Genomic DNA, 26,156 nt, shown 5'->3' on the forward strand with positions numbered 1-26,156 from the left:
AGGACCATTTTGTGATGAATATATCAAAGATGTGTTTTCACCAAGACAGTCTATAAAACAATTTATTTCGCAAACACTAAATAAAAAAGAAAGAAAATTTTGAAAACTATCCCTTTCTTGATGTACAGCAACAACAACAAAAAAACCCAAACTTACACTTTTAGAAATGCAGGATGAAACAAAGATTCAGTCACCAAGGCAAGTTAAAAGTTGACATTAAAGTCCTCAGGCTCGTGTGGGAGGCTGGATCAGGTCCCAGCCCGAACCAAGTGGGGAAAGGATGTGAATCCAGGTTTTTCCCAGCCCCACTAAAGCCAGCACCAATTGGTTAGTAGTGCCGTCGAATGAGTCCTTATGCTTTTGCTTTACAATCTATGCCAATGCTAAAAATTTTCCACATTTCAGTTTCCATTGAGAAATGAAACTGGAAAAAGCATCGTTTTCTAACTTACACAGCACTACTGCCTAGTTAATAAGTTAATCAGTGATCTGATCTTCTTCCTTCTGCATCCAGTTCCTAATAGTGGACAGAAACACACGGCCAGTTACTAAATGGGTAGCCCCTGATTTGGATCTATGAGGGTTAGGTTTGGTGGTTTTAACCTTAAGTATATCAAAATAAGAGGAGTCTGAAAACCCATGAAGTTTTCCCTGAGACAGGTGCATGTGCAAAAAGTGGAGGAAAACCCCAAATATCAGCATCCCACCCTGATCGTGTTTATAGGAACCAGCCAAGCAGCAGCAGCAAAGCCCACTACCTTCCTAAAAATCAGCCTGAAGAGTTAAAGTGCTGCTACTACCTCCCTAATAGGACCAAAAGGAGGAGTACTAGTTTACTCCCTTGATAACATAATTTAACATTTCTCAAAACCGGTCAGGGCCATGGGGAAGCACAGCAGAGCGGGATGGAGGGAAGGTTTCACCACCTTCCCCACCTCCTGAAGTATTTCCATGAATGCACATTGCTTCCTCTACAACTCACCACAGGTAAGCCATTTGCTTGTGATTAGGAACTCTCTTGCAAGCCAACACTTAAAAAACAATTAAAAAAAATACTCCAAGTTGGTAAGCTTTCTAAAGCATAAGCTTACACCTGAAAAATTCAGAGGCAGAAATCAGTCCTGCCTATAATTTCAAAAAATACTAACAATGCAAGCAACGTTTCTGATAATCACTTTGAGCAGCGTGTGCACGGGAGAACATGATTCACACAAGACCATTTCCCCATCTCTATTTTAATGTTACTGTACATCATAGGGAAAACGCAGCATGAAGCTCTCAAATATTTTCAGTGAGAAAAGGAAGGTGTATAGGGAACCAATTAGGGTTGCCAGCAAACCAAAAGTGTTTGTGACTGCTGCCTCGGAGGGTCAAAAGTAATAAATCTGTCATGCACTAGTATTACTGATAGCACACCTGTGTCAGGGGAGAGCGAAGATTAATATCGTAATTAGAAATGCTGAACAACATCTCCGTTACAAGACAGATACAGTGACAATCCTGACACAGCCGCAGCAACGGGTTTATTCATCACTTTTCTTCCAACTCGATGAAAGGACATACGTTATCAGCCTGGGTGACTTCTATATTTCGGGGCAACGAAGCAAAGCCATGACATGACCTACCTTTGCATCTGCAGCTCTGAAAACAGCTGCTGAGGCTGCATGACACAGCTTGGGGAGAAGGCGGTAGGAAAGCGGGATTAAAGGATGGGGTGGCATGAGCTGGGGAGGTTTACCTGGCTCGGCCGGGAGTGCTCATTCTCTGCTGCCCGTGGCTGACAGCAAAAACAAAGCAAGGCTACCAATTCTTATCCCAGCCGTCCAACATCATATGTCACTGCAAAGCCACAGCCCCAAACACACACCAGTTTAGCCCAGCCCAGACCAAACCCTGCAGATGCAGCACAGCTGGTGCTCAGGGCAATGCCCTGCTCCAGAGGACAGCCCAGAACAAAGCCTACCCAGAAAGACACGTCCAGAGCGACAAGGTTGAGTCCCAGAAAACAACTCCCAAAAGATAAAAACCTCTTTACACGCTTAAAGCTTACAGAGCTTTTACATAAGCCCAAAGATGTGACCACTGTTAACACCTAAAGGATGGGGGGTGGGGGGGTATTATCATCATTCTCTTCTAATTATTAGAAAGTCTCATCATAAATAGTCACTAGTGTTAAGAAACCAAAGAGTCTGTTTGAGAAATGAAACAGGAAAGCTCATCTTCCGTGGTTTGTAAGTGATTATTATCTCTTGGATAACCTGCATGCACTCCTGTGACAAGAAAACTTGACAAACACTTCACACAGCTGTGTAGCTACACCCGCAGGCAGCGAACTGGCCAAATAGTTCCAAAACCCGAAAAATCAATTCACACCAATTGCACATTATTCTTGCAATATAATCAAATGAATTTTGCTCAGTAATCTGTTTAGCCCATTTGGGTTATTTTGGATTTCCACCAGGACAGTTCGAATTACCTCACTCCTCCCACACAGCAACCAAAGCAAACGCTCGCTCACATTTGAGAGGTGGGCGAGGAGGCAAAGTTAGTTACATCACCGCCACCCTTCCCACAAGCTGAGGAGAAGGCACATGCCAGCAGGCGGGGAAGAGCACTCCAACAAGCCTTCGCTTGGCCAGAGAGCAGTTCTCAGATGCACCGATTCACATTTCTTTCCTGCAAAGAGCAGCTGGCGGGCATCAGCAAGAGGGGATGCTGATGGGAAAAGGGGGAGCAGGTTCTACCTGGTGCTGCTGCACACGGACTTTTTACTGAGGGCACCAAGACCAAGGGATATTAAAAGAAAACGCTTAGCTGGAGCTTACTGTCTCCCTTTTCTGTGTCTCCAGGAATGAAAACAGAGGACGCCTGTTTTTACAGACTGTGCTTACACCTAAGCATCCATCTTAAAATCACCCCTGGCCCCAAGCCTTCCAGTGAAGAACAGCAGTGTCCGTGCGAGCATACAGCTGAAGAAGACCTCGCTACACCCAGCACTCACCAGCAACAGCAAGCGCATTGAGATTAACTTTAGCAAAGCCATTCAGCAGGAATCTCCATGGCATTCCTGTTACCCGTAAGAACGGAGTCTGACCTTGTAAATATAAATCGGTAGGACCTACCTACGTAACCTGCAGTTGAGCAGTCATCTGCCCATCTAACTGCTAACCATCTAACACAGCTAATTTTTTTTCCCCAATAAATGCTAGCACTGTTGCAAATTAAACCAACCATTTCTTACCCTATCCTAACAGGCAAGCAAAACAAATTAGCCACGGTCCTGTCTATAACAACCTATACATAGTTTTCACATCCAGCCATTCCCTGCCTTCTCTTTTATAAATAAAACACGGCCGCTCTTTTGTTTTCTTCTTAAGAGCTATGTGTTAAATAAACTACTGTATTTCGCTGGTTCTTTTACTAGCTGCCTAGCTTCCTTACCTCTTTTTCAAAGTGGAGCACTCAACACTGGACATACTCCTTCCACAGAGGTCCCAGCAGCTCTGAGGGAACGAGGGGTTTTGCCTCCCCTGCACCTCACCTGTTGTCAATACATCCCCCAGTGATGCCTGTCTGTCTGCAGCAAATTGCAATCAGCTGCAACATCCCAATCTTTCCTGCAGCACTGTTTCTTGGCCACAATTATTCCTCATTTTATAGCTGTACATTTGATTTTTCCATCATAGGTACAGAACTCGGTGCTTTCCTTTGTAGAAAGTAATCTTCCTGATTTCAGGCTCTTTCTCCACTTTATCGAGTTCATTTTGAATTTTAATCAGTTCTCCACAGTGCTTGCAACCCCTGTCTCCCCTCCTCCCACACTAGCACAGCTTGGTGTCATCACATACCACACTACAGCTGTGACACCAGGATGTGCTGGTGGAGGTTTTGAGTTTGAATATGCAGTGAAAAGCAAGAAAGAAAAGCAAATCACTGCCTTCAAAATGTCAGTTTAAATAGCCAGAAAAATAATTAAAAAGTAAATTAGAAATAGAAACCCGGAAATCTTAAATATCTGCCAAAGAAGCATATTAGCCGAGCACAAAGCTGTGGCAAGGCTTTAGCTCTGGGGAAGATACTTCCCATTAATTTAGCCCTTGGCAGCACCTATCTTTAACCATATAACCACATTAATAAGGAATAGGAACTATAACCAGGGGAGTTTCTGCATTTATTTATGGACCACGTAATGAGAGGTGGATAACGTAATTCTTGCAGGACTTCTACTCTTGTTTCCATCTTTATTGTATATTTCCTGGAAACAAATACCCAATATATAGTAAAAAATAGCCACGGTTTCATTATCTACTGTGTATTATCCCATGATTTTTTAGCATACATGAAGTGCGTAGCCATCTTATTTTAGCCTCAGAGTACATACTCAGGTGTTTTTGCAGACAAGCAATTAAGATTGGAAAGTCTCACAAAATGCTCCTATGAATTGTTCCATGGAGAGCAAATCTAGAGCACCAAACCACCACAGCATCCCATGGCACTACTACAGCCGAGAGTTATTGCTCACTGTGCAAAGTGAACTGCAGATGTGTACACAAAATCTTGCAATTTAAAACAAAACAAAACAAAAAATCTCCAAACTTGAAGCCACCTTCAAAAAACAGCATAGCTGCTATCCTGCCAGCAACCTGTGCATGCAGATACATGCTACCTGCTAAACCCCAACCCTTTTCAGATCACAGGCTGACAATTTTACATCAACACATGCCTTATATTAGCTTCATTTGGCATTTCATAGCACTTCCACTAAAAAAAAAAAAGTCAGCCTCCCCTCTTGCTATGAAAACAAGCAGTGTGGAATCCCCTGGCCTTTTTCTGTTTGCTGAATAGCAAATCAAAACACTACAGAAACTTGGGATATCAGGGAAGGCTCGCTGGGAGGGAAATAAAACAAAACCAACTTGTCAAATGGGACTCCCTGCTGCTGCATACCATGTGGTGCTCTAGTGAGCTGCATCTGTTCCGCTATTAAACATAGTGGTGAATATGATACCGACAGCAGTGACATTATCAAATATGCTGAGTGGTTATTAAGGCTCTGCAGCATAATCTTTTCACTTTTTGTTTTAATTGGTAGAAGTTACTGTAAAGTAGCTTCACGTATGATAACACTCTTTGTGCTTGTCCCTAAATGAGAAGGCATTGCTACATAATCCACAGTGAGCCTTAAAACCTCCATCTGCTATGCAAGGGGTAGGCTGAGTACTTTTGCTTCAGAAACTCTCTGTTGTTCCCTGGAATTCGCTGGGTCAGAGGGGAAAAAAACCAAACAACAATGTATGAGGAACAGTAAGGTTTCAGGACATTAATGGGCTTTCGCAGTGAACAGGACGAACACAGCCTGTAGCATTCCACCTGTAAGCAGTCAGTCACAAGTCCGCCAAGAGTGAGGGCTGAACAGAATGTAACAAGACATCCCAGCCCCGAAATGGAGCATGATGAGATCTGTTGAGGATGTAATGCCTCAACCCCATCCTTTGATCCAGAGGCTCAGGATGAAGAGGAGTACCTGACCCAGCAGCAGAATGCACAGAGGGATGACGTCCCCGTCCTGTACAAGTGGCTTTTCCTAGACCGCAGAGAACATACAGTGCTGCAGCAGCAAGCACGATTTACATCTCCCCAAGGGAACAGCTGGACTTAGATTTCGTCCTTGACTGAACATAGATTATCACCTACAAATTCCAGCACAAGAAGTTAAAGGCACGTTAGTAGTTTCATGCTGCTGCGCTGACGGCTTCAGGATAATTTCCCAGAGAACTGGCAAAATTGAAGGACTGTGTCTGTCCTTTGTTCCTCAGCATCCCTTACGCCGTGTAAGCGAGGTAATTATCGAAAGCCAAGAAATGCATGAGTCAGTTCCTTGAGCTAATCCACCCTCTGGAGCATCAGAATGCTTCAGTGTAAATGGGCTTTCCTGAACAGAGAGGTATTTAAGCCTCTCCAAACACTTAACAGGAAAAGTCACCTGTTGTTAGTGGGATTGTTACATTAAACATGAACCGCCAGAACACCGACAGCATCGGTTCATTACATCCTTATCCTCTCTTGTTAGTGTTGCAGAAATTCTCACAACCAGCATGATCGAAGCAAAAATCAAAAAGAGACGTAACATCGGCAGCAGCCCACTGCCAGTTGGGAAGAATCGCTCTGAGAGTGATGGAGAGACATACACGGCTGCTGCTGGGAGAGAAGGGGAAAGGCTGCTCGGTGACACCGGCGGTGGAGACGCACTGACGTCAAGCGTGTCATGCTCAGGTAAGACAGGCAGTGAGCAGACAGCACAGGCAGGATAGGGGAAAGCAGATGAAGATATAATTAGAGACCTGAGTTTCAGAAAATCCAGGTAAATTCCCCGCTCTGGCTGTGTTTCCTGCGCGACCCTGATGCAACACGTTAGTGTCAAAGATTTATATAAAAGTTAAATAACTAAATCAGATGAAAGTATGAACCAGGCCCACCGTGTTCAGTTCAACCCTCTCATACACCAGGTGAAAGTTAGTGATTTTACTTATAGTTACTCCTCACTGACACCGCGGTGTAAGCGAAACGTGAGAAAGGCTCCACATAATAAATCAGTCCAGAGAAAAAAAAGCAACCTAGCATTAAATACTAAAACAAATTTCTAGTTTGGTGATGGCACTGAGACATCGCAGAGTAAACCCTGCATTAAGCAGGTGGTCAAATTAATTAATTATGAGTTACAATTCAGGTAGTATCTCACAAAACCAGAATAGCATTAAGACGAGCTTTCCTTATTAGCACAAAGTGATTAACTATAGTAGAAATGTTTACTAAAACAAATGCCTGAAGCAAAACAGCAGGCTCTGTAAAATTGCCTCGGCACCTTTCACCTTCCAGCAGCAGTTTCCTGGCCTGATCTAGATCCTTCTCATACATACTCATATTTCTGTGGTTTCCTCCAACAAATTAGCAGTAAATGTGGCGGGATGAGAATTATTTGGAGTTAGGATCAGAATCTGTTCAGGCCACCGGCAGCACTTTTCCCCGTCTCGTTCTGCATCGACAGGCTAATTTCTCTAGTATTAGAAATGATACTGTTCATCCTGCACATCCACCGAAAAACTGCTACACTGGTACTTTGTGCTGCAGTGCACACTATATCCTTACCCTCACGGAGCTCATAAATTTAAAAGACAGGGAGTTAATGGGCCAAATCTTCGGGTCTGGCTCACGTTCATACTGAACAAATCTTGCTCTGTCCTGTGCAAGCCTGGCCCTCTCTCCACGGGTCAGAGCAATCAGAGAGTCGCTCCCTCTTACTCATAGTCTGGGATACTCTGAAAGTGATGCCGTTGCTCACATATGTCCTTTTTTTTTTTTTTTTCTCCAAACCACACACTGTCAGCCCGAAGCGCCTGTACCCCGCCTGTACCCCACATTGCCATGGCTTCTCACACACCGGGCACACGTGCCTTCCCCCGATCTTCCAGCCAGGCATCCCTAGCAGGGGGGAGTGCGTGCAAAGCTTTTTGTGCTTCTCCAAAACTAGAACTACATGGTAACCAAGCTAGAAAATATTATCAGGGCTGAGTCTACTGTATTATTACATATAACAAACAGTATATGCTCAATAGAATATACAATCTCTATAATAAGCAGAGAATTAGCTAGGTGGGCAAGAGCCACTCGCTCTTGGAAGAGACCCTTAATCATCTAGAGCTCTAATTCTCCAAATAATCACAATAACTTCCTATGATTCGCTGCTTCCTCCTCCTTTGGGTGATCAGCCAGGTTTCAGTGAACATCTCGATTCTTCTGCTATTGCAAATTCTGAAGCACTCTTTAAATCTTAATAAGGTTGCTAAAATATCTGCTAAATTTTTCATCAGCTCTTTTTATACATGGCAATGTTCTGGAAGAGTTGGTGCCAAGTTATTAAAATATCTGTAACCTTCGTATGCAAGGATGTTGGCCAGTAACCAGTGCAGGGAATTTTGGATTAAAAGGACCTGATTAGACTGAGATGGATCTAAAACATTGGTGGATGTATATGTTCACTAGGAAAATTGCTGTTATAGAGGAAAGATCACCTCTTTATTTATCTGAACATTATAAACTAATTCCCCTGTCTTCCTTTCTGAAGCCAGAAATTTAGTATTTGTATGTAAAAAACATCACAAAAGTATATGTCTCCTAATTTTGGCCACATACTTAATTGCTTTGTTCTTGCTGCTTTTGTTCTTCAATTAAACAGAACTAATTAATGGTCCTCATCAAGGTGGCCTTCCATGTGAGTGCACCATACAGTCACCATCTGAACTGACTCCTCTGATCCTTTAGCTATACGGTATGTCCCGTTCTATGGGAAAGAAAAGGTGTGCAGTCACTGAGACCCACGGAGGGTGCCACCGGCTCTCGCTGGGATTCACTGGGACTGCAGAATATGCCCAAGCACATGAACTTGTGTTTGAGGACATGGCAGAAAAACAAATTATGGAACGAGGGAAAGGGGAGAGAAAGACAGAATCCTTGAAAATAAGACTGGATGTAATCCATAAAGTACTTCAGAGCTTTAAGAGTAATGACATAAAAACTAAAAACTGCTTTATGGAGAGGTCACAAGCCTCTGTTAATTAAATATGCTTGTTCTTTTGCTTGTCTCTCCACACTGGTCCACTTCAGTTCTTTCAAAATCCAAGTTTTATTATGAGTATAACATGACTCAGTCCAACCCCCTTCTATTCTTAATCTTCTAGCATTTTTTTTTAAGTTCAACAAGGCCCCAGGACAATGAAGTTCCATGTTTATATTCTGTCCACATGCTGGATCAAAAGTCCTGTTTGTGTACAGTTTGCAACAGTAAAATCAGAGGAGGACTTGCATCCAAGTCAGGGATGTAGTTTTGGATCTTAAGCAGTTCAGCTAACAGATGAATTCGATTTACAGCATGATCTTGAGATATGTGAGATCAGAAGAGACCTTAGAGTCAGTGACCTGGTCTGCAAGATCATTCCTACCACAATACCGTGGCCCTATGCAAACCTTTCCATATTGCTATTAGAGAATTCTAATATACATGTGGCCACCAGAAGTGCTTCAGGTATCTCCTCACCCTCAGCCAGGCTCTACATTTCTGCTAGAAGAAAACACCTCACGAGATTCATCCGAGCTGAGGGCGGTGACCCCACCATACAGCAAGCTTTTGGGGAAGGAGGCTTTCACCCTCCCAAAAGCATGAAGGCTTTATTTACAAAGGAGTTATTAGCAGGGTAGAGGAAGAAGTGACAACTTCTATTTATTCCAAGACAGAGGAAGAGGATGAATGGATCTACTTCCCTCAAGCACATCCCCAGGCTGGGGAACCAGGCAATCCCAGCTGGAAGAAGATCAGCCCCGCCACGCTGGTAGAACGGACCTTCCACACCAGCATCGGGATTTCTCCTTGCAGTGCTCTGTGACGGCAGTCATAGCCAGGCTGTTCAATTTTATCACTTGTCCAAATTCCATTCATATTTTCCATACAGCAAGGTATCATTAGCCCATTTCCACAACCTTCTCTCAGCAATTCGTCCTCTTCGTGGCAGGAACAGACACATGTTGCTCAGCGTGTGATAACAGACTGTGCAGAATTATTCAAGATGAGGCATTCATAAACAGCTTATATCATAAAATTGCCTCTCGGAGGTGGTTTGTTGTGTTTTTTCTTTTTTTTTTTTTTTTAATCTATGGCACTGCTAATACAAAAGAATAACTTAATAGCATGTTTTCAAGGCATGGATTGACCATTTCAGTGATTTATTTATTTTCTCTCCTACAAACTTAGATCTTTAACCTGATCAGTGAGGTAAATGATTGCTGCATTTAGCACAAATTCCCTAGATTAAATCATTGCTCCCATTCTAATTAACTTAATGTTGGTGTACATTGAAATGCATTCTCACCTGTCTGTGTAGTCCCATAAATGATTCTTTTTTGATTGCACTGATCTCATTATTCAAACCCATAGGCAAGTCTGGAAATCCTTCTTTCATAGTAATTTTTCTTCGGTTTAAAGCTTAACACATAGTCTGGTTGCTGAGTTTTCTGTCCCCCAAAGAGACGTATAATCCCTTCCCACAACAGTTAAACTTCCTATAGCATTTTCCATACACATATATTAATGAGGGGGAAAAAAATCACAAATAAAGACTGTGTATATAAGCATTACAAGGAAATACCAAATATTAACAGAATTCTGGATAAGATCATCCTTCAGAAATTTTCCTGTGCCTCAAGGTAGCACAATATTAAATATCACAGCCCTGATAAACAGAGCAATCCCAAGGCTTTCCAGAGCTCCAGAGGGATCCCTGACGCCCATGTGGCTGACATGTGATGGCCTGATTTTCAGAGGTGCTGATTACATTCAGCTCCCATTGACTTTATCCCCGATGTGCATGCTCAGCAGTTCTAGATTTCTGAAACATTTTCTGGGGAGTTTTTTTTTAGCCCTTCCGGGAAGTGAATAATTTGATTTTAAATTCATTACTGTTTCATGCATATATAACCCACCACTGGCCTTACCAAACCTTTGCATTGCACAGATACACATAAAAATAAGGAATTCCATGTTTGAAAGACAGTTATTAAAAGGAATGCTATTTCAGGAATAATTATAAGGAATTCCATATTTGAAAGATGATTATTTGAAGAAATATTATTCTGGGAATTTACTTTGAAAGATTATTAAACTCTTCCTGGGAAAATTAATTAGCTCCAAATACAAACCACTAAAATCAAAGGTATTTTTACCATCAATCTCACTGAAAGTACATCCAGCTCTCTAGGCATTGATCCAAATACAGCTAAGTCAATAAGAATCTTTCAATTGACTTTCCATTAGGCATTATGCCCAAGACATGTGAAGTATCCAAAAGAGAATAACAAATTCATTTATCTTAAGACTGCAGTTTTTTTCTCTGGTACAATCAAACCCAGAAGTCTGATCCTCACTCGAGTTTTACTATTTTTGTTCACTTGAGGGAAAGTCATTATACTTGCATGAATTAAAATCATCCATATATTATGTATGTGTACAATAGAATCTAACAGAGTCAGCTATTAAAAGCCTGGTGCAGAAGAATACTGCGTATGTATAACTAAGAGGTGGAGGGAGGGGAGCAGGAACTAACAGCCCTTCTAAGTTTGCCAAAAGTTCCAAAAAATTAGTAGGAAAAAAGGTCAGAGGACTTTTGCAGAATTTTCCATTAACTTCAATCTGCAAATCAAAACCCCATGATATCTTTTTTTTTTTTCTTTTTCTTTTCCCCCCACACAAAAGTCAACATTTCATTTGGAGTTATTAAATTATTTCCCTGGTTTATGAAAAATGAAGTAAAACATAAACAAAAAATGATTAAACAGCTCAGAACATGGGGAAGCATTAACTCCCTCGGAAACCAAGAGGATTTTTGAACCAAAATTGACAAAAACTCACAAAAGCTTTCACTTGTTTTTATCCACATCTTCCTCATGGAGAAAGTTTCAAATGAAAAGATGCCTTTCTCACCATATATATTTTAATAGGTGTAGTATATAAATAGTTTGGACAGAGCACAAACTGAATTTATTCACAATCCAAACCCCAATTTTCTGTAATATTTCCTCTCCTATGACTGTTCAACTCAGTCATTAATCCTAACCCTGAAGGTTTTACAAACACATTTTGAAAATCTAAGTACAATACTGATTAATCTATCATGCCAGTAAAGCTGTACCTTCAGAGCTTTCAGGTTAATTGTGTTATATTTGCATAAATTTATAATTTATACATTTATAAATTGCATATATTGATATGATTTTCCCTTAAACATACCACACTTTTTCAGGTAACATGTTACCACATCTTTCAAAATAGTTTTCCATGCTTTCCCATCACAGTATTCACCTTATTGGTTTACATTTGCCCTATAATGTTTCTTCCTTATTAAAGAGAATAAAATAAAAAATATATGCCACGATCTAGCCTGAGTTTGATTTCTTTTTATTTTTGTATGTTTACTATACGCTAGGGAGGACTGTCAACCTCCTTTTGCCGGAACCACAGGGTGGTTTTACTACAGGGTGGTTTTCCCCTGCTTCTCCCAGAAAAGGGTTAGGACAACATTCAAAATGCTGCCACATCTGTCTAATTCCTTATTTTAAATCTTCAGATGTTTGTTATCAGAACAATCTTCCCCACTTCACCTGCTTCACCAGACCCGTATCTGTTGATGAGCTTAACGAGTACTTCCCTGCCCTGTCGGAGGTAACGGGAGGCCAGTTTAGCTTCAGCAGCTGGTGGCCGGTGGACTGGGGGGCTCTGCTGGAAGACCAAAGCCGTCAGACCCGACACCTTCTGCTGGCCTTACGCTCCACACGAACCTCTTGCTCTCAGTATCTGCCTTAACCATAAAACCATCACATCGGTTTTGTGCTCCCCAGATCCTTTGATTTGGACACAAATGACACAGAAGGAAGACACAGAAACTGCTCACTCTTTCCATCAGCTATACAAAATGTTAAAGTCTTTCATTTTAACAATGAAAGATGAAAACACAGCATAATTTACACATAAAAAAGGAATAGAAATCCATTTTCCTATTGATGGAAATCTGTCCTTCTTGTCTGCATTAGCAGAGCATGTACTATTTACACCACACAGAAGAATGCCAGTTTCCTATGCTACCAGCATTGCCAGAAAGAGAAAATTATCAGGATTTCTTAGCCCTTCGAGGCATTATTATTGGCTAACTTCACTTTGTTCCTCACCATGGAAAACCTGGAAACTTGAGACAGCAACAGCACTGTTCCTATGGGAAATGGTGGCACATATATGTATTTATGTATGTATGTATACACACACACACACTTTTCTGAAGTCTAATGACCTGGGAGAAGAGAAGAGCAGAGACAGGACCAGGGATCACTGACACAATTACTTAAGGGCTTTAAAGGGCAATGGGAAAGCCAAGCACTGAGGTGCACACGGTGGGTACCCGAACACTGCTTGAATAAGCTGCCACCTTTTCCCATTTGGTGTGGAGCTGGATGCAGACGATTCCAAGAAAAGAGGGGGGAAAAAGGTGGGTTATAATAATTCTGAGAGCTATCTGTCCTTCTTTTATCTGTCAACAGGAGAAGGAAGCGGCAGTAGACTTTTAGGCATGATAGCTGTTTCCTCTGGAAATGGGTATCCCAGCAGATTCTGCACAGGAGACCACTTCCATTACAGAAGTCAAGTGATTGCTGTGAAAACTAATTGCTGCACCTCTGGATGACTAAATCTCTTTCTTGCAGCACAGGGGTGCACATGTATCATACACACACCCAGTCCTTGATAGCTAGGCTGCTACAGTACAGCTGGACTGTATAACAATATATCTCAGAATTTAAAATATTTGCACTGGAACTGTTAAGTATCTGGTAGCAAGGTAGCTTACACATTTTTTCAAATGTTTCTCATATTAACAATGGTTATTTGGGGAGGTTAAATGATTACTTTAAATAAATGTGTTCCTAATCTAACACTAAAGCTGTGATTCAGCTGATCAAGTAGCAATTTTCAAAATCAGAATTTGTTATGAGCTTGATTTCATTATTAGGTTTACATCGTCTTTAAGTAAACAGAATAATAAAGAGGGCAAGCACACACTGAAGTACCATAATCAAACTCATAATTTCCTCTTCCATTTCTAGAATGAGGAAGGTTAAGAGCAAGCTACCTCATAGCTCAGTTCTGAAACATCCCAAACCAGCACCCTCCCCAACATGCTGATGAGGACTATGACCTGAAATTTTTTAACTGAATGCAATAGTTCCAAACTTTCTTTGCCACCCTTCTGCTGACAATACACTTAAAATCAATCCTTACACATCTGCCCTGACTTTGGTCACTGGGGAGGGTCTGAGTGATTAATGACCTCCTGGGTGAAAAGAAAGCTCAGTAACAAACCAACCAGTTTCTATCACGCTGTAAAACTGAACCCCAGCACAATTAAATCACAACTGTGTCCTTGTTACAGTACAGTTGTTGTAACACAACATGCATGGCACATCCCAGTGTGCGCAGGCATTCATTGCTCGTGCATATTCATTATACAAACAGCTGAGCAGGTGTGTACAAAAGAGCATGCAGAATTAGACTCTTCCCTCCTTCCAGTTTCTCCTCCTTGACAGCTCTTGCATGTTTCTAGTTATTTGGTAGATAAGACATTCTTAGTGGTATCTCAACATTGGTGGAGAAGGAAGTTTTGAATGACAAAACCCTACTACTACTTTTATTACAACCAGTTTAATGCAGCAGCTGCCAATATTGAAAAACTTCAATCCAATACAATATTTTTCAAATACAACATATACATAGGCCTCTCCTTTTCGATTGCTTCACGACATCTTCTGAGCTAAAATAGACCTCAGTTAAAATTCTCAAAAGTGCCTACAGTTCCACTGATCTAATAAGATGCACATTCTTTGGTACCACGAGTGCTTTTGATAATACTGCCTTTCAACTTTCTTTCGAATACTACCTTGATTTGAAAGAGATTCCAGGAAATTATATCCCAGCAGTTTTCCAAGCTTTATCTAACACTGATGACCCTTAAAAAAATTCATACCAGATGTCAGGATTTGAGGTCAATCCCTTAGCGTCTCCGCTCCAGAGTGACTACGTTGAAGCAGCTCTCAGAAGGTCAGACCTAGATCCAGTGAAATTTCTGCAGTTATCATGGATTTTGCTCTGAAGCCAAGCAGGCTTCAGGGAGGTTCCCAAAGTCTCTTACAAAGACAGTAAGAGGAGGCCAGCATCACCTCACAGAGCGTGACGATAAAAGGCCTTTTGCTGCTTCACAGAAATTTCAAAAGACCAGTAAAGTGTAGTTTACGATATTCCCCATTCCTATTAAGCTGGTTTTGACCATAGAAAACTCTCCATGATTCTTTTATTTTTACCATCTGTTGCTACCGCATGGGTACAAAAAAGTTACTCAGGAAAAAACAAACAAAAAACAAAACAAAACACAACACGAGCAGGCAATAATTTTTGTTCTCCAAATCTCCAACTCATAATTAATAAACCCAACACTTGTTTAAAATGGAAAAATTAAAGCTAGACAGCAGATTGCATTAATATTATGGGTTTGATAGACTTCAGGTAGAGTAAAACTATGAGGAAAACATCCCTTAATATGCTAAAGAAACAGAAAACACTGTAAGAAGAAAGTAATGCCGTTGACCACAGTGGGTGGATCTGGTCTCTGATTGCAAAGAAACAGGCAAATACTGACTAGGTACCTGATGTTAGATGTGGCTTTAGAACGTAAATTTTTAAATTCTCTTCAGCAACACAATACTTGCCTTGAAAAATGTAGGCTCTCAGTTTTTCTGGCACCTGGGAGAAGTCGCTTTGTTCACATTTTTAAATTACCATTGTACAATACCAGCCAGCCGTGTGCTCTGTGCATTTTGATGTAACAGAAGGGTACAGACAACCTCTGGATTTTATTTTAGACCTTCTTTCTTTGTTTATTTACTCAAACCAGTAAATAAGAAAAAAATCACCTTGATTCACAGTGCAAGAGTTTACAGAAAGAAGTAGCCTGGGAAGATTGAATACCGTAATTCCCTCTAATTTTGAAAATGATCACTGCTGAATATTTTCTGAGGGCAAAAGTGTAATTGGTTATAGATCAATAAGTAATTTCATTCAAAAGGAACTCTTCTGTTCCTGAAAGTAGAGAGATTCTTATATCAAAATCAAACTAATACATTAACAAAGTTGAGACTAATCGAAACATCAAAATTTTATACTGCCCTAGTTATGTTTATCTCAACTGATCATTTATTTATGTTGCCATAAAAATCCAGATGCTTTCAATTTTGATTGCTAGTTTTTTGCCCTAAGGCAGCCGAAATTACTTTTTTAGACTTCCTAGCTTGACAGTCTGTCTTTCTGCTTAAGACTCACCATCACAAAGGAATGGTGAAATCAGAGGATAAATTCTGGTTTTAACAATAGGCACAGTCAATTGTGATACAGTGTAATTCCCCGACCAGATTCCAGATTAAATCCTCAGGATTAATGTACCTTCCTCTGACACTGCTAAATCCTGTTTTATGTAATTAGACTGCAGCAAACCGCTGTATCTGTACAGCTATACTAGTACAATTTTTAATTGAAAAACCATATAAAAGTAGCATGGTATAAAGTAAAAGGCTTTTTGAGCATGTCTGAGACCCTGTACAGTACTGTATGCTATAAACCATTATCATTGAGCTCACTATTGACCCAAAAAATTCCCTTAACAAACTGCTGTATTTACGTAAAAATTAAATAAATTTAAAACCCACTAATACAAGAACAATCAAGACCAGAAGAAATATCATGCATTTGTTAATAATACTTACGATATGCAGCTCTAAATAATCTCCGAGCCCCGTAGAACTGTCCACTCGTACCAACACAGCTTCTTTTTGAACAGTACTAAAACCTATTGCCAGTCTGTCTGCACGAGTGCTTGGCCGATCATTAGGAGGCCACGTGTAAGTGATTTGTCCACCACCTTTGCTAAAGATATATGTTGTTCCCGCTGTAAAACAGAAATAAATATAATTAGCTCACTTGCACCAATGCAAGCCCACATGGAGATCATATGCTCAACAAAAATCAAGATGTTCTCATACAGCAAATAGGTTCATAGAAAAAACCGAGACTATATTTCAAAACGAAGGGGTCTTAATCGCTGAAAATTTTGCAAGAAACAAAATATTAGTGCTTTTTATATAGTGCAATCAACACAGAATATAGCATAATTGTATATGCAGCAATTTAAAATACCATAGCTCTGATTCAGACAGGCATATCTACGCAAGAGAGTTCTAAATCTTATGCTTGAAGAACATGTTCCTGTGCTGAGCAGAACCAAACGCTTCCCCAAACTGGGCCTATGTGGAGAAGAAATCAAGTAATCCCAGTTATCTCCCAGCTGACAAAGAAATGCAGCTCCCTACTTACACAACAAAAATGGTACACACTACATGACACGTCATCATGCCCAACCAAGCAAGACGTTAACAAATACATTCAGATAAGGCTCCTACGGATCTGAGGTTTATCAGCTTGTGACAGATGGGGATAACAAATGGAAACACACTTCTGCTTGTCACGTCAGGACAAAAAGATATCAGCCTACCATCTAAGTAAGCAATGGCTTATTTGCATAATGCTCAATGTATAACTTGTAAGAGTGGAAATCTTTGCACCTTACACTCATCACGCACCTACAAAAATCGATGCTGTTTTAAACAAGTGCTGTTAAGCTAAACCCACTTAGCGCTCAGGTGCTTAACTTCATCACAGCATATTTCCTCTGAACTAAAATAATGGCATATCCAGGTATTTTCCACGTAAAACTTGTATCCTAACAACAGCCTATAGCAGGCCAACCCTGCATGTGCTTGAGCTTTCTTGTAAAGCCACTCCAAGCTGTCTACTTCTTTCAGAGGAAGGTAGGTCAAAGCGTAGGGAGGTATGTCAGCACACTGTAAATGCAGATGTCTAGTTTTACTAGCTGTTCTAAGCTGGCCCGCTGTGTAGCTACTCTCAATTTTATTAAATATAATTCAGTTTATTCCACCCAATACTCTCACTACATACTTCCCATGTCCATGTAAGAAGATAGCGCATAACAACGTCATTGTCATTTCCTTACTTTCTTTCAAGATTGACCAAAAATGCTGTGAGCATAAAAATGGATCCAAAATCCCTTGAACATTTAGACTTTTAAAGCCAAAACTGAGAAGGGCTGTAGAGTTACACCACTCCTTCAACTTCCAGATGCTTCAAAATCTTACCTTACTGCTGAGCAAGGCTTCTTTGTATCAGTCTCAAAGCAAAAAACCTTTTTCGAAGGGATATCCTATATTTATGGCTAACATCACTTTTCCTTTATGGAATTACATCCTACTCATAAGTTTTTTCCTGTAGCATTGATTTGTAATATTTTATGCACTGTGCATAGTACTTAAAAAACTGTAAAGCTCATTTTATATCAAAACCTTGAAGGACTGCACTGTGCTTCAAATAGATCTCTTGGCTTTTCTCTTGACGGCAAAATACAAGCCTGCATGTGTTCTAGGAAAACTTGTTGGCTCTCTCTAGCAAAGACAAACGCAATAACAGACCTGATATCTAAGGTTTCACGCTCCAAGTGAAATCAGGGTCTATTGTCATTGCATGTGCACGAGTAGTGAAGGTAGGGACTGTGCCTTAAAAAGCTTGGTAACGGACATGGGCAAATGGTGTCTGGTTTAGGAATGTGTGTGACAAAAACCTGATCTCCTTCTCTCCCACACTGTCTTTCCTCATATGCAGTGCTCTGAAATACACATTGATCTGCTGCATGCTATTCATTAACGACGGTTGAACCCCCAGTTCTAGCACATCCTAAAAAAAATGATACATGGGACATATAATATCACTCTTGGTGGTCCCCAAGTTCTCCTCTTTGCTGCTAGTGTTGACTTCCAATCTTGAGCAGATTGAGGAGTGACAGAGTTTGGGTCTTCATACAGTATCTGTCACATTGGTGACAGTGAAAGGATTTATTCTGTGTTGATGAAAACCCAAGGGCTTGATCCAAAGCTCATTAAAAATCGTAAAAGCCATTTGTTGACTTCATAAAATACTATGTCAGGTCATGAATGAGGCTCTTATAAGTAACAAAAAATGAGAAGGCTAAGAAAAACCAATTCCTTATGCCTCAATGTCACAGACAAAACTACCAGAATAGCACCAAAGATTTAAGTGGGAGTGCATCATTTTCCTTGTCTTGGTTGCAACAGATGTGTTTACCCAATACAGAAGACAAAAAAAATGCCTACCAAGCCATGGCAGAATCATACTGAATACAGTGACCCAGACGTAAGACTCCAGATCTGAATAAGAAACTCTGTTGTTCTTATTCAGAATGAATCTTTGTCACTGTTTTTTTTGCTAAATACTGTTCTTCAAATAACTGATGAAGAGCAATTAATTCCCAACTGCTGCCACATTGATGCCAAGGCCAATGTCAGTATGGCTGGATAAATCTAGCTGTAAATCTTAAACTATATACAATCAACATCAAACATAAACTTATCTTTTATCCATGATAACATATGGCTTATGGTTTTGTATAGCAAAGCCTTCTCTTCTTTGTAACTGTCCATTTTGTAGCTCTTCAAACTAACTGCATATCTGGTAACAGGCTAATTAATCCATGCTGATGAATACAGATCTGCCTGTGTCTAAGCTGTACAGGGAGTCACGTTCTTTGAATTTCCTGTATTAATTATGAAAAAAAAATGGGTCGGAAGCCATTTGAGAATAGATCCTCTAGTGTTTATATTTCAAGAAAGACAAATATAAGTATGTAAAATTTATTACTCTGGGATTGATCTCAGCTTATAGTCTCACCTCCCATTAACTATTAAAGGCTAGAAACTGAGCAGTTGTTCAAAACCACCCTGCTTACTATCAATTTTCAATATGTTAAGAAGAAATAATAGAGGAAGCCTAATTCACTTGCTCCACAAAGGCTTTTATGCTCCCTGACAAACCTTATAATGTCTCTGCTGCTCTTTCAGAACATTGTCGCTAGACCCCAGCCATCCTCCTCCTCTCTCTTAGCTTATGGCACTGTGTTGCTTGGGGTTTCTCATCTCAAGAGAATTGAAAGCAGCAGAATTAGAATGTCAAGAATAGCAATGCCGTCAACACAGTACTTTTAAGTAGGGAACTTTGTAACATGCCAGTTATCTCTCTCAGCCACAGAATTTACTGCACAATTCCTTATGCATCCATGCGTCTACACAATGTTTACGAAAAAATGTCCATACAGCTCTTTGAAATTCTTAACCATGAAAGCATGGTTCCTATTGTAACAAACTGCCACTGGTCAAGATACCGTAATGTTTTTTAAGGGCCTGAGTCTCTCAAGTTCTACTTGTTTGCAAAATTCATCTTTATGAAATAGTGCATTCATTTCAGCACAGCCTGGCAGCAACTCAAGGACATCTGCTTACCTATACAGTATTAGGCAGATAAATATTTTGTTTAGTACCCATTTACTGTATCTATTACTCTGTATGACTGCAAAGCTTTTCAATATTTATTGCTCTGAAGTCACATCTGACACAGTTTAATAGTTTGCTCAAATCAACAACTTTCCGCCTTTTGCATGTCCATCCCAATAACGCGTTTAAGGTATATCGCACTGAAGGGTACATAATTCCATTCTTCCCATATAACATTAGTAACTTAATGTTTATTTTCAACATTCACATCAGGTTTCAGATGCTGGTTAAGTGAAAGCAATGGCTTGATTGAGCTCTGTGCCCCAACGAACTACGATTCCATCACACTGTAACTGACAGACTAAAGACTGAAGCCTGTAAACTCCAATACTGAAAACTCCTAGCTGCCCTTTTATTAGTAGTAAAGCACTTTTTAACTATTATTTAAAAAATGAAGGGTAAGCATTATTGTTTATAATGAGAAATTACCCAATAATGTAATTTTCTTCCTTCTGTATGTTATCAGTACTTGACTTGATTCTGGGCTAGAATGTGAACCCTTTTATTCCCACTGGTAAGTAATTACTTGCATTGATAAACCTGCTGAATCCAGTGAGACTATTTGTGCAGGTTACTATTAATTACCAAGAGCGAAGAATTTACAATATGAATATATACATACACGCATGTTTGCCCAAACATCTACATGGAGGCATTAATCACACTTGCTGTGTGTTCAGGGGAGCATACAAATATCCATTAATACTTCTTTTTTACATTTCCATCTATTTATTTTCATCCTACCCAAGCTGAAGTTCCAGAAAAGTACACAAAATTTCTGTACGTAGATTTGTGCGAATTTTCTAAGGTAAGTAAAGAAAGGAACGCTTCAAGCCTCCAACGTGATATGCCATGGGGAGGGGGAAGTTGTTTCAAAATAATGGGTGGATTAAAAACCATCTCTTCTGCTGCTACTTCTTAGACTGTGACGTGTTATAAATTATTTACACAGAATAGAGAACAAATGCCACAGGGTTGAGGAGGGAATGACCATTAGGCTTAACCATGGGAAGGAGATGGGAAAAGCTGCTGGAAGAAGTACTTCAGACTAAAGATCAGATTAAACAGACCCTTCCTGAAGGCGTCCTGGTACACTCTTTCCCACTAATCTGGGCAGGAGCCTGAATATGAATCTTAACTGCTTTGCTGCAACAACGACGTCAGGCTTCTCTAAATACCATCTATTAAACAGCAGGAGAGGTTTATTGGGTGGGGAAGGAGATTTTCAGTTTTCAAATGGATCATTGCCCGTAACTCTCCAAAAAGTTTGAGCCACGGGGCCAAGAGTGGAGCAACGTCTCATTTTTTGGCCAGGTTCCTCTTAGACTCATGGATAACAGAGTCTAGGAGTGTATTTATGATATTCTTTTGACCACAGACAGTTTGGCAAACCTTAAAGGGTCACAGCTTTCCTGGAAATTGAGTGCCATTCAAAACAATTTCTATTTAGGTCATTAAACCAATGTGCATGCTCAAACCATGACTGCTGCTAGCTGGTATATTTGTCAGCTGTAAGATGACTGTACTCTCCGCATAGGTTACACTGTGCAGACTGTAATCCAGAACTGGGGTCTATTTCATAGCACGAGACGTGTCTTAGAAGTTATGGTCAGGAGACTAGTTTCACCCAGACCGTAACTAGATGAATACAACCTCAACCAGCTCAATCACCAGCTGAAGCAATTTGTTAAAGTGACCCAACAAGGCGGTATCCCCAGTATGTAAAAGATGCTGAAACAGAAAAGCCTTCACCTTGTTGCTGCTGTTTGCTGCCTCTTCCAGATTATCTATCAACCAGTCAATGCCAGTATTAAGCAGGTAGGGAAAATACACAGCCTTCTATATTCCTGGATAAACAGAAACCACGCTGCATAGCTACTATTAATTCAAACAGAACTTTACACTGTATTATAGAACTTCTCTTCCCAAACCACTGCAGGGACCCTAATTTGCTTTATCAGAGCCTACGAGGCTTTTCATTGCACTAGATCCAAGTTTTCACAGAGATCTATAAAATTGTGCAGTGCATGGTTTATTATATTCAGCTATCCCCAAGAGCTGGCTCCAGGAAAAGGTCTAAGTGATAACAGAACAGTCCTGAGTCAAGCTGAGCATCCTGGCCTTTGCAGTGACATTTATTGCAGTTTCAAGGCAGTAACATGGAAGCAACTCTCGTGGTCTGAGGAAAACACGTTGCTACAGCTAGCTTAATCAGCTCAGTACCATGATCTCCCTCAACGCACACACACACACAAGCACAACCAACCAAGAAAACCAGAAAACCATTCCTTTCTGGCTTCTCCTTTCCTCCAGACTATGACAATGGTACTTGGACAGTACCGTGACCCGGTAAACGTTTTGTGGGTGGCACAATAGCATTCTCACCAGAAATGATCCCTAGGGTCTTCCCATATTTTGATTTTTTAGCAACAGGCTCTTGACTACAAGAAGTGCTCAACCTGACACTGGCTGACAAATGTGCAACCCCACCTTTGGCTTCAGCCGCTCAGACTCGTTCCAGTTAATTCTCTGCATTTGCTAGGAACTCAGTGGAATGCTTCCCCATGAACCAGATCGCATCTTATCTTGCTCAGTAATGCAACAGAGAAACACTTTATCCCTGTGGGAAGATGGCCCAACTTATTTAAGACCCTTTACACGTTAAAGGTGTTACACAACTACAAACCCTCTTTGTTTTCGTCTTTGGGCTTTATACCTCATCATTTATATTTTACATTGCATGCCATAATAAAATGGGGAAAACATACTCCATTCCAGTTCCAATTGCTCTTGTAATTTTAATTCCCTGGTTTCAAATGCGAGATTTCTTTTTAGAAGTTTTCTCTGTGTAGGACAATCTTAGGGAGCTGCACAACATATCCACTGTCCTTGTTCATTCTTCAATAACTTTTCAATCCAATACTCAAGTTCAGCCAAAGTTGAGAGAGGGGTAGGCAGAAATTCCAAACAAAATTTACTCTTAGCAGTTTATAGTAAATCAATGACTTTGTAAAAGAGAAATCTGTAAAGCTCAACCGCTATATTTTTTGCCTGGTAATAGCCCATAGGGCACTTGGTAGTTGTGTATCTGTGTGCCACGCTAGCCAGACAGTGGTGCCACATGTCTCAAGTGTCATCAGGAGCTCTGGGAGGAAAATAGGGAGGGAAGCTATTGGCTTCCTGCAGTAAGAGAGCACAGCATTTGGGAAACAAGGCAGCATTCCATTAAAAAAAAAAATAAAAAAAAATCAGGATTCATTATTTTTGCTGATTTTGGAATAAAAACGTTCATATTTCCAGCCAAAGTTTATCATATTTATCTACAATGGGGATATCTAGCTCTATTGATTTCAAGAGGGTCACTAAGGGACAAACAACTAGAATTTGTGAGCAATGATGGCTCAGCCGATGTGTACACCTATAAAGCATAACTCTCATGCAGCTTAGCATCAGTATTACAAGTTAGCATCATTCCTACCATCATAAATAACCGAGATGGTTAAAATAAAAGTTTCAAAGAATTTACAGAATCACTCCAGCTGGAAAATCCTAACACCTTTACTCAAATCAAGTAGCATCTTACATCTTGAACGACCCCATTGATTTAGATTAGATCACTTAACTGGAATAAAGTACTACGCAGTTTGTGTAGGCACATCAAACTAAGAGTTTTCAATTGTGTTTGAAATGAATATAATTTTGAGAAGGACCTTAGCTAAGCAAGAGCTAGCTGTAAGGACTCCTAAGAGAATGTAGAAATTAGAGTATCTGTTCATCTGAGTTATTAACAAAACATGAGTTGATTTACTGAATGCCAATAGACCTGATAGTATTCAGGCATTGATTCTGTAAAATTGTTTTGACTAGCTTTGCAACATCCACAGAAATAAAAGTTCTGCAGTATTTCATCTCATTATCATGTTCATTTATACAAAAAATATGACTTATTTTATGAAAGGGTATGGTCTTTCTAATGCAAATCAGACACAGACCGGTAAAAGAAAATTATTGTTTTTCTCCAGAATCTCTCAGTTTAAAAAATTTTATTGGCTGCCTACTACCTATCGCTTTTCTGGTATGGATGACTGTTCAAAATGAATTTAGAATACTTCTGTGTGAAATGTAAGCCATGTAATTCCCATTATTGCCTTGCACCTTTATGTAACATAGATGGTTAGAAAATGATATATTTCTGAAATCAAAGCCTGCTTTAAATGTCATACTGCAGTCAACATGAAACATTTTAATCCATTATAACTCTATCAAAGGTAACAAGGATACAACGTGTATGCTTCTGAGAGCTTGCCAGAAACTCAGATGGAAATTAAAAGTCAAATGTCTATAAATAAGGGAAGGTTTTATTCCTCCTACAACCTTGTCAACATATAGTTAAAGATAAATTTCTTGAACGGTGTCTGGAGAAGTGGAAATTGTGTTGTCAGGAAACACATATGAGAAAGCAATGAGACGAAAAATATTTCCAGACAGGTAGAATGTATAGACTGAAATTAGTAAACTGAAGTCCTCTTGAAGACAATAGGACTGTTCTGGTTCCCACACTCCTTACATTAGGAAATGTCAAGGCCCTATACTTCAAGATAACCACTGTTACAGTAAGTTCCATGAAAATAAATGGACCGCACTGCACGTGCACTGATTTGCTTCTTACGGCTTATTAGTTGTGGCAACATACAAAAATGAAGGCAGTTAAGGGGCTGGTTAGTTGAAGGGATTTGTAACAGGATGTAGAAACTAGGACATTCGCTCAAATACGACGCAGGTTGATAGAGACCAAATGTTGTTACCATCTGTTGGTGGCCTATGTGAAATCATTCAGTGGTTCCAGTCCAGGGACCTTACACACTCAACAGATACCTGGCAAAAGTTAGAAATCCTGTAAGCCAAGTAACTTGAGTTGTTAGAGTTTCCCAGCTTGCTGACTCCACTGGGAGGCCCGTAACTTGAAGACAAATTGCTTGTGCACCAGGATCTGAACATCTCCCACAAAAGCAGCTCTGCACAGATGTGCATGTAGGCCAGAAAACAGTGGAAGAAAATCCAAAATTAAATTTGCTCTGTGTAAGTCTGTCAAAAGGCAACGTACTTTCCAAAGAAATAATGTAATTACTTTTTTAAAAGTCATTATTTCGTGCAAAGCAGAGTGCCCAAAGGTATGTTTCTATTCAAGCACCTACAGTGGTATCCTGAATCTCAGAAGTGTTGTGGCATTTCTGGCAACCTTTAAAACTCAAACTTCTTTCAACGAAGATACAAACATCTGAAATAGCTGGCCTCAAGTTATTTAACTATAGTAAAATGGACAGGAGTTTGACTGCAAATGTCTAGTATGCTTCTAGGCTGAAGTCTTTATTTCTTACTGGCTTCCTTACTAATACAATATTCCAGCTATCCAAACTTGCATTATCTTAGTTATTTTTAAATGACATATCTATTATCTTCCTTACTAACTTTTGCACCTCGTAATTTAACCCTGAAAAACCCTAAAATACTTAGAGAGCTCTCAAAAGCAATAAAATCTTGTCTTAGAAGAAATGTGCAATGTGCTGAAAATAAAAGCACTGCTAACTGCAAGACTGTTAAATTCACTGAAAAATGATACAAGCCCAACAAGGATGTCAGATGCTAGGCTAAGATTAGGTGCTACTATTACTTGCAGCAGAAAGATGGTACTGGCAACACTGCAACTTCCAACCTTTGCTGAGATGGAGACTTCTGAACGTAGCAAGTTGCATTATGGATAATGTGCAGCGTGGTTTAATATTGCTTGTTTGTAAAGGTAGTTAAGAGCAAGTAGTTCTGTGACATACACGCTCTCCTACTAATTGCTCAGTAAATAATAGACAAAACAGTGTTGTGGCAGCATTTCTGAACATTTTCAAGTAACACACATGGGCTATAGCGGAAGGAAAACTTAGATCTGACATTTTGAAATACAAAAATAGGCACCATTCTTCTTCTAACAAAAATGAAATTAAATGAACGACATTAAATCTTTGGAAAAACACAGAGCTTAAGCCTCCCTGAAG

At 40.0% G+C, this 26,156-nt stretch overlaps 1 protein-coding gene across 14 annotated transcripts in view; it reads right to left on the bottom strand.

Moving 5' to 3' along the window:
• Positions 1-26,156, bottom strand: part of NRXN1 (neurexin 1) — a 730,370-nt gene that overhangs the window by 207,345 nt on the left and 496,869 nt on the right. For all 14 annotated transcript variants that reach the window (XM_080407807.1, XM_080407800.1, XM_080407815.1 and 11 more), the window contains one exon: positions 16,402-16,583. In XM_080407807.1, coding sequence (XP_080263933.1) covers positions 16,402-16,583 — 182 coding nt within the window. The remainder of the gene's footprint in view (positions 1-16,401; positions 16,584-26,156) is intronic.

The sequence above is a fragment of the Falco punctatus genome, assembly GCF_963210335.1.
Source record: "Falco punctatus genome assembly, chromosome: 12".
In the NCBI taxonomy this organism is placed as follows: domain Eukaryota; kingdom Metazoa; phylum Chordata; class Aves; order Falconiformes; family Falconidae; genus Falco; species Falco punctatus.